Source organism: Psammomys obesus, unplaced genomic scaffold (genome assembly GCF_907164565.1).
Source record: "Psammomys obesus unplaced genomic scaffold, mPsaObe1.curated_primary_1811, whole genome shotgun sequence".
In the NCBI taxonomy this organism is placed as follows: domain Eukaryota; kingdom Metazoa; phylum Chordata; class Mammalia; order Rodentia; family Muridae; genus Psammomys; species Psammomys obesus.
This window is the reverse complement of record NW_026585895.1, coordinates 15061258-15070971: the sequence shown is the minus strand read 5'-3', so window position 1 is coordinate 15070971 and position 9714 is coordinate 15061258. Positions and strand designations below refer to the sequence as shown.

General features: G+C 40.6%; 2 protein-coding genes across 2 annotated transcripts in view; one reads left to right on the top strand and one right to left on the bottom strand.

The window, feature by feature from the left end:
- Spc25 (SPC25 component of NDC80 kinetochore complex) overlaps positions 1 to 6411 on the bottom strand; it is a 24464-nt gene extending 18053 nt beyond the window's left edge. The window contains exon 1 of the mRNA XM_055600834.1: positions 6337 to 6411. The gene's annotated coding sequence lies outside the window, so the exon portion shown is untranslated. The remainder of the gene's footprint in view (positions 1 to 6336) is intronic.
- Positions 1771 to 9430, top strand: G6pc2 (glucose-6-phosphatase catalytic subunit 2). Its single transcript, XM_055600832.1, has 5 exons — positions 1771 to 2252; positions 2768 to 2877; positions 4561 to 4672; positions 6418 to 6533; positions 7165 to 9430. The coding sequence occupies exons 1-5, from the start codon at positions 1876 to 1878 to the stop codon at positions 7680 to 7682; spliced, it is 1233 nt and encodes a 410-aa protein (XP_055456807.1). The 5' UTR covers positions 1771 to 1875; the 3' UTR covers positions 7683 to 9430.
- Positions 9431 to 9714: the final 284 nt, after the last annotated feature.

The window sequence follows — 9714 nt, the reverse complement described above, 5'->3', positions numbered from 1 at the left end:
TGACCTCTGTGATTGTGTACCGGATATTTATATTACAATTCATAGCAGAAGCAAAATTAGAGTTATGAGGTAGCAGCGGAATCATTTTATGGTTGGGGGTCACCACAACATGAGGAACTGTATTAAAGGGTTACAGCGTTAGGAAGGTTGAGAGCTACTGCTCTAGAATGATGGGACAACTCTAGAAGGGCTTCATGGTGATGGCTGTATGGCTGGAGGCTGCCTCCCAGCAGCCTACTAAGTCAGGAGAGGGGAAGCCTGGAATGACCGGTAAGAATGTACAGGGATTACACACCCAGGGATGAGCTGATGGCTAGTTCAACTTTAATTCCAGAGCATAAACTTTAATTCCATACCCCTATAGGAATGGGTGGGGGTCTCTAAGAATAGGTGTACATAATTGATTGGAACTATGCACTACAAGGATGCTTGATTTGCATTATAGAGCATGCTCCTATCATAAGAATAGAATCTCAGTACCTAATTAACATATAGACACAGGGAGAGGAGAGCTTGCACAGAGCTGTGTCAGAGGCCTTATATCAAGTGGGGAGACTGAATCTAAAGACACTCTCCAGATGGAGTCAGGCAGAGAGCAGGGGACCCTTCTGAGGGGAGAGGGTTCTGCCTTTAGTGCAAAGCTCCTAATGGCTATCAGGACCAGGCAAGAACTACAACCTCAACCAGCAGGGAGACTCAACCAGCAGGGAAACCTCAACCAGCAGGGAGCCTCCAACCCTGGTCAAGGAAGTTATGATTAGTAAAGACAGCTGTCTGAATGGAGGGATGAGAAGGGCATTACTAAGCTGCACCTTCAGAATCTGGAGGGGTTTAATTAAATCCCCATCAACCCTTCTAGACCAAGCATCAGTTCACTCCGATGTGAGGTCTCCATGCTTGCACCCTCTTCACCCCAGTCCACATGTTTGGGTGCTTCTCGTTTACTTCTAATGAACAGCTTCAATAAACCAAATGGTTGAAAAATTCCTGACTGGTGGAAAACCCTCTGTAGTTGATTTCTGTCTCTGCCACAAGTGCAGTGTTCCAAACCTCTTAACTGCTCTCTGATCAGTCAGCTAAAAACAATGTAGACCCAGGGAGATGGCTTGCTCTGTGATGCTGAAAGTGCTTGCTCCACAAGCCTGCTGAGCTGGCATCACTCCCCGCAGCCTCCCACCCGCATCTCCCCCATGCCGCTCCCCCCAAAGAGAGAACTGACTCCTGAAAGTTGTCCTCTGACCTCTACAAATATGTTGTGCCACAGACACACAGGCGTACACACATCGGAACATAATAATGACAATGACAATACCACTCCTACCTACCGCTACTACTGCTCATAGTTTAGTCCTAACCCAAAGAAGTATGTTTTGTTTTGTTTTGTTTTTTTGCCTCACAGTCAAAAATGTAAACAACACATTTGCAACCTGAATCCATGTGCTCCCTGTATCCTCTACCTGTTCCCATCCATACCCTGTCATTCTTTGATGTTGAAGATCTATCCTCTCAGAACCTATGATCAGAAGTTAATCTGTTGAATCATATAAAATTTTCAAGGAAAAAAAAATTTACTCCACCATTCTCCTGGAAGGCCCAGTAGAACAGTCCGAAAGCCACAGTCTATCTGAAATTAAAATGCGTGGCTTTGAGGCTGATTTGACGTGGAATAATTACCCGTGTAGTCTGCTAGGCAAGCATAGCGATCGCTAATGTTCTGCCCTTGAGGGAAATGAACTGTGTGGAAAGGTTCAAGCAAACATGGGCCAACTGTTCACCCAAAGGGAAGACGCAGGAGAAATCCGCAGTGCCCCTCTCCAAATTGTCTCAGATCAGCATGTACTGCACCTCCTTCCTACCAACTAAAGCCACAAACAGATGAGCATTTGTGGGGAGGAGGACCACCGTGCTTTCTCCACAGATGGTCAGCATCACAAGTCCCGGGCTCAACACATCCCGCGGGTACCGTATAAAGACAGCTGGACACAGAGCCCTGCGGCTCTGGCTGCTTCGTGTTTAGGACTGCATCTTTTCATGATGGATGTCCTTCATCGGAGCGGAGTGCTTATGATTCAGCATCTGCAGAAAGACTACCCGGCTTACTACGACTTTCTAAATTTTATGTCCAATGTCGGAGACCCCCGAAACATCTTTTCCATTTACTTCCCACTTTGGTTTCAACTGGATCAGACTGTTGGAACCAAGATGATATGGGTAGCAGTCATAGGGGACTGGTTCAATCTAATATTTAAATGGTAAGACTTATGTTTTATCTTTCCTAAAATTTATTCTTAAATTTGTAATTTTAACTTAATGATCAAGTTTCAGGGGCATGTACTTCGACATGGAATATCTTCCAAACAAACTGGTTACTTTGAAACACCAGATTCATAAGCGGAACATACAAAAAGCATAGAAATATATACTTTGAATTAGAAGTGGTTCCAAAACCCTGTGACACATATGTTATGGATAATTAAGAAGTTAGTACTGCAATAATGAGATTGATGATTCTAACGACTATTTCGGTCATTCCAGTCCAAGTTCTGAAAGCACCCTGTTTATGGGAGCGAGGGTCCCCAAACCTGGGATACTACCCTCCTCTATAACGATGAGAGAGCAGAACCCGAGTTATTTCAGAGCGTTTTAATTAGGAGCTTTCCTCCTTGACCCTTTAATTGAGTCATTTTTTTTTAGAAGCGTTACAAGACTCCACTCAGTCAGCTGTTGTGTTTAAGTACATGTGAAATCCACACTCGTTTATCCACAGGATACTGTTTGGACATCGGCCTTACTGGTGGATCCAGGAAACCCATATTTATCCAAATCACTCAAGCCCATGTCTTGAACAGTTTCCTACTACGTGTGAAACAGGCCCAGGTAAGCAATTAGAGAAGCCTCACTTTCCTGAAGTAATTTTAAATCTTCATGCACGAGTAGTGTCCCATAGCCGTATGGTATGGATTGTGTAGCATCTTAGTAGGGCTTCTTAGACTCTTTTTAACTTACAAGATCCTGTATTAAGTATAACATCTATATTATGTGGAGATATATATATAGAACATTACATTTTGCTTTAGCTTATGTGAAAGAGTTGTCTTCTTGTGAAATTCTTGCCAGTCCTTTGAAACAAACCCTAAATATACGAGTTCCTAATGACTTTTATGAATATCTTCTTTTGCTCCCATAAAAGCATACTTACATTTATCACAGCATTTATAATACCACAGTTAATTCTTTAAATATCTGGCTGCTCAGACCGTATGTCCCACCAGCCAAGGATTAAGAGTATTCCATATTTGTGGATGGATCAATTGACAACTTGGAGGTGGCTAAAATGCCCCTTTTCTCGGTCCTAGAACTTCCTGGCATCTATTCCATCTTGTGAAATGTTTGTCACAGGGTATGGAGTGAGAGAGAAAGAATTCCTATAGTAAATTCTGTGTTTAACTGAAAAAGTGACTGGTACTTTGCTTTCTAAGATAGTCTGTTATTTAACCTGAGTGACTTTCTGCTAGGAAAAAAAAGTTATGTCCCACATCTAAGTTAAGAGGTTAAAAATAAAACTAACAGTATAGGAAAGGCATCCATTCTGGTAATAGAGAAGGCCTGATTGCAGGTGTTTTCTGTCAAGATTCACAACCCCCTTTAGTGCCTTTGTGGATTGGATTCTCCATTGTTTGGCAAAGATCTCACTGCAGGGGCCAAAATATGCACATTCTCATTTCCACACACACACACACAGCAGTTGTTCCTAAGTCAATTAGTAAACCACAGGCACAGCAAGGATAGCCTGTCAGCATAAAGAAAATAAATTGATTCAGGATGTAGTATAAGAACCTTATACTAAAATGAAGAACCTTAATTTTCTTGTCGATTGAAAACATTTGAAAAATGAATAAGATTGTGTTAGATTTGGGTGCGACTGCCCATGGTCTTAGTTATACTTGAATATATTGATTTGCAGAATTCAGTCAGCTTGAAAATCTGGAGAAGAGCGTGTGCATGCATGCATGCCTGCATGTGTGTGTGTGTGTGTGTGTGTGTGTGTGTGTGTGTGTGTGTGAGTGTTTAATATATAAAGCATTTTCGTTAAAGAAAGTTAGGTAGAATTACATAAAGTTATAACTGATTATACACGTAAGCTCACAATAGTCAGGAAGTTTCATGGCCTTATTATATCAGAATGGAATTGTCTGGAGAAGGCACAGTCTCTGTATTTGACAAGGCAATTTTAACTCTAACCATTATTCTAATCATCACCCATATTCTAAATGCTCAAAAGTAGGCTACTCTGGGACCAAGAGGAAAAAAACAGATATTTCTAGAAGTTTTCTCTGTTTCTTCTTCTTTTTTTTTTTAAAGTGTTTTTGAGATGATGAATTTGAGTCTCAAAATGATTCCGTTTTCCTCATTTTTTTCTGCTTCCATGCAGTATATGTAACCTGCGTCCGATGAGCCTTTTTTATTTTTTTGTAGTTTCCATGCCAAATGTGCCATCCTACTGTCTCATTCTTGATCCTGATAATTAACCACTTTTTGAACAAATGATGCTCGTTACAGGAAGTCCATCTGGCCACGCAATGGGCTCATCATGTGTCTGGTATGTCATGGTAACAGCTGCCCTAAGCTGCACTATCAGCCGGATGGATAAGTCCTCTATCGCTCTGCACAGGTCAGCTTGTTCCAACTCCCGTGGCATTAGCCAGACAGTGTTGACTAAGTGAGGTCGTTTCCAAACAGTCAATTCACACATTTTCAGTTGTCCAATGAAATTCGCTTATTCTAGTCTTTCACAGCCCATGTAGCAGAATGAGTGGAAAATGAATATTCTGCTTTAAGAAAATGCCCTAATTAGCTCACAGCTATTACCACGTTTATAATTGAGTTGGAAATGTTTATCTGATTAATGACTTGCTAAATACGCCTTTGGGATTCTGAAATTCAATTATTATTCTGGAAGCTCATAAACACGTCATCTAAAATCGCATAAGAAAACATATCTGCATGCACATTCTCTTGCCTTAAGATTCATTTAAAATTTTAAGGATCATCCTTGCTCTCAGATGCATCGATTTATTTAGTAAAATTATGCTTCCTACTTTGAACACCCAATGCTTTTAAGATCAGTAAAATATATTCTAGCTGTTAAAGTCTATGCAGTCTTTTTAATTAAAATATTCTAGAGGCAAAATTAAATTTGAATGTTAGACTTACTGCTAACAGATTTCTTAATGTGTAGAAGCATATAGAACTTTTCAGCTACTCACTGTTTGTAGAAATTGGGCTTTTTCTTCTGTCTTTTTTTGAAATTCTTTGTAATTAAAGCAATCTTAAATGCCACTTTAGTCATAAATTGTACAGTTTTGATTGGAAACAGAAACATGCAAAAAATCTTATAAAATATTAAAATCCAAGGAATTTTAAAATGAGAAATAAAGCTGTATTGAATGCCAGGAATCCTTACATGTTAAGTTGTTGACAAACTGACCAAAATTTAGTTATAGAAACAAAATGTGTCAACTTTTAAAAAAAATATACCATACAACCATACCAGTATATAAACTTTCTTTTAAAATAACAAATTTAAAATACATTCTCCTTCTTCAGAGTCATAATGAATAATGTAAGAAATAAATCTATGTGGGTCATTCTCCCGTCCAACTAACAATCTTAGAAAAAAATATGTTTATTCTAAAATTTTTTCTTTTTCTCTTTGATACTTATAATGGCAATATTGTCTTCATTTCTAAAAACTTAGTGAGTGGGGGCTGAAGAGATGCTCAGTGATTAGAAGTACTTCCTGAATCTTGCAAGGAACCCAGGGTCCTGGGACCCTTCCCACAATTCACTTGGTGGCTCACGATCATCTATAACAGCAGTTCCAGGGGATCAGACACCCCCTCTGGCCTCCAAGGACACCAGGCACACACACACACACACACACACACACGATGTTTATACATAGATGCAGGCACTCATACACATAAATTAAAATAAATTAAATCTTTAAAAGAGAATGCAGTGAATGTCTACACTTTACATTGGTATCCTCAAATCCTTATTAGTTCTCCCACTTGGATGAACACTTGCTTACCTCTCTTTTGACCGACTCATTTCTCTTTAATCCTTGGTCTTTCTATAATTAAATTTTGGTCTTTGTCAACAATAAACCCCTTGAGGATTCCTAGCACTAAATATTGCGGAATATGAGGTCCCGTGTGAGAGCTTTTGAATCCTATGGAAGGCATGAAAGCATGTTGAGGAAGAAAGACTGTAGAATTGTTTTATGTCGTTCCTGGAAGATTCCTATAAGGAAGGCCAACAGGTTCCACCCACCGCATTTTATAGGTGTTTTGATTTCCTTGTTATTCACACTTGTATCCATTCTTCACACTTGTATCCATTCTCCCGTCGCAGGCTGACCTGGTTCTTCCTTTGGAGTGTTTTCTGGTTGATTCAAATCAGCGTCTGCATCTCCAGAGTATTCATAGCAACGCATTTCCCTCATCAGGTCATTCTTGGAGTGATTGGTGGTAAGTATGGTCTCTTGTGTTTAGTCGTGTTCTTTCACCTTCATTTTGTTTGCTGCATTGTGGTGTCATCAGTTTCCTGGTTTCAGAGATCGATCTATCAAGCCTCTAACATAAGTGCTCCTACCGTGGGCGCATAGGTGATTTAATACCTCTCTCATGAGACTGTACATGCTGACCCAATCTCTCTCAACGATATAAAAGGATGATTGCATGGTGAGACAGACTTTCCTGAAGTGTGAGTGAAGTGAAGATGATCTTCCAAACCATTACGTCAAACACTGTGCTTCCATCTTCTATGGGGGACTTCATAAAGACCCTGAAACTCACAACCAAGACACTCTGTCTCAGTTGTCTACCTTCTTATTTATTGTTCAGCTTAACTCCACCTAGAGGCTGCTTTGTATTGCTTAGTGTTCTGACTGCAAAATGAATTGCCACTTAGTTCTACCGACTTTTGGCGGATCCTGTTTAGCCAATGTAGGTAGTTGAAAGACTAAATCTGCTTTCAGTTTATGTCTGAAGACACTTTAGGAAATTGTTAAAACCTGGTTATCTAAAACCTTCCCAAGTGCAGAGGAGAGGGATTCCTCAGGATCACACACTCATGTCTGTATCTCTTTTCAATCCCTAGGGATGCTAGTAGCGGAGGCATTTGAACACACTCCAGGCATCCACATGGCCAGCTTGACTGTGTACCTGAAGATCAACATCTTCCTCTTCCTATTTGCACTTGGCTTTTATCTACTTCTCAGACTGCTCGGTATTGACCTGCTGTGGTCTGTGCCCATCGCCAAAAAGTGGTGTGCCAACCCAGACTGGATCCACATTGACAGCACGCCTTTTGCTGGACTTGTGAGGAACCTTGGGGTCCTCTTTGGCTTGGGTTTTGCCATCAACTCAGAAATGTTCCTTCTGAGCTGCCGGGGAGAAAATGGCTGCAAGCTGAGCTTCCGGTTGCTCTGTGCTCTGACCTCACTGACCACAATGCAACTTTATCACTTCATCAAGATCCCAACTCAAGGGGAACATTTATTTTACCTGTTGTCTTTCTGTAAAAGCGCATCCATTCCACTGACGGTGGTGGCTCTAATTCCCTATGGTATACATATGCTAATGACACCCAGTGAGAAGAAGACTAAAAAGAGCTGAGCCACAGAACAGAGGGGGGGATCTCTGCAGAGGTCACAAGGTAGTGGCCACAGGTCCTGCTCTGCCCACAGACATAAGTTTAATCTGCTTTCTAGGTTGCATTTAAAAATAACAGTATATGGCCAGAAATATTCACTTCCATTTTCTTCAAAAACCTTATGATATAGCAACATAGACTTGACACAACCCATGTAAAGACAGTTGACAGGGGCTGAATGCTGACTGTCCCCGTAGCAGAAAGACTTTCCTTTTTATCATAGTCTTTAGCACTCAACAGATCCCCCACTGCCTGCTGACTCTGTCGGGTTTTTTTGGGTTTGTTTTGGTTTATTTTTTTTGTTTTATCTAGACAGGGTTTCTCTGAGTAGCCTTGGCTGTCCTGGACTTCTAGACCATGCTGGCCTGGAACTCACAGAGATCCGCCTGCCTCTGCCTCTCGGAGTGCTGGAATTAGAGGCGTGAGCCACTTCGCCTGGCTCACCTCTATCATTTTAAGGCCTGGTTGCTTCTGGCTCCTCTGGGCCTTTAAGAAATGTTCACAGTTAAAACCTATCTTCACTTGGGCATCTCCATGTTTTATTTTTAGGGGTCAAGTCTTTCAAAATCCTCATTTAGCAGATAAGGAAATAGAGGCTTGTTGAGATCAAGTAACTTGCCTATAGTGATGCTAGTTTGGAACCAGAATTAGAACTCAAGACTTTTGATACATATCACTATAACAGTACTTTTTTTTATTTTTAAGGAGTTAAAAAAATCAAGAAGAGCAGATGCATGTATTTAGACTCTATGATGACCATGTAAGACACCCATTTTTTTTTTTTTCAAAAATGACATTGAAATGCTACATTCCATTTGACTTATGCCCTGAGTACTGGGTCTTTTCCAGGCCAGCAATGGCTGTGTATGTGACACATAAGTATATCCAGGGCAAATGAGTAGAAGCTCCTGGCTGGACCTGGAGCCCTTAGCTGCTGGTCCCTGTTTCATAGGAGTGCTTGCCAGTGTTTCAGTAAAGCCTGCTGAAATAAATCCACCGATTACTATTTACCAGAAAAGCCTCATCTCATCACTGGGACATTTTAGAAGTCAAGTCTTTCAAAATCAGGAAAATCAAATTTCTCTACCGCAGAAAAACTATTCAGTACTCATGCACTGGTTCACTGGATTGGTCTCTGTGCTTTACTTTAGAAAATTATTATTTATGGGCTAGTAATATTACAGCGACAACTTCTCAGTAAGGTTACTTTCTTCCTCATTGAAATTCTAGGCTTTCAGCTGATAACCGTGTCTTTCTGATCAAGCTCAAAGATTGTGAGTCTGATTTTGCTACATGTTGACAGCCTCAGGTCTACTGCAATGCAATTCCTCTCAAGTATATTATTCAGGAGTTACTTTAGGTGATGGTATATTAAATAGTTCATAATTACATATGAAAACATTCCAGTTGAAGGGAAGGCAATTTTATAGTGGTCATGGAAAATAACATCTCTAACAGCTAATTATTGGTTACTTTCCAAGCATATTTTTAGAAGATGTACTGTTGCTTTTTATAAAACACTTTAACTGGTGTTCTTTTTAAAAACACAAGTGATTCCTAAGTAAAAAAACAAAACAAAACAAAAAACCAACCAAACAAAAGCAAAGCAAAACAACAACAACAAAAACAAACCCTGAGGATGTAAAAGCTTCTTTTACTTCAGAATAAATGCATCCCATGTTGACAGGGGAACTAGAATGAAAGAAGTAGAAGAGAATGGTTCTTGTTCATTTCTTCAGTGCTCTTTGCTACTGTCCCAAACCAAGGCTACCGAAGTCCTCAGCACATGGTATTTGTCTGGCCTGTCACATCTTAGGCCTGCTTCCCTCTGAGCCCTTTTTCAGAGTTTCCTGTAGAGTCAATAATGCTCATCTTGAATCCTCCATCCCAGTATATTCTGAGCCTGCTTTCGCCTGGGCCTGCGGGGACTGAGTGTGGGGGGGGGGGGGGGGGGGGGAGGACGAGGACAGCACATCCATAGCCAGGAGTTTCTGT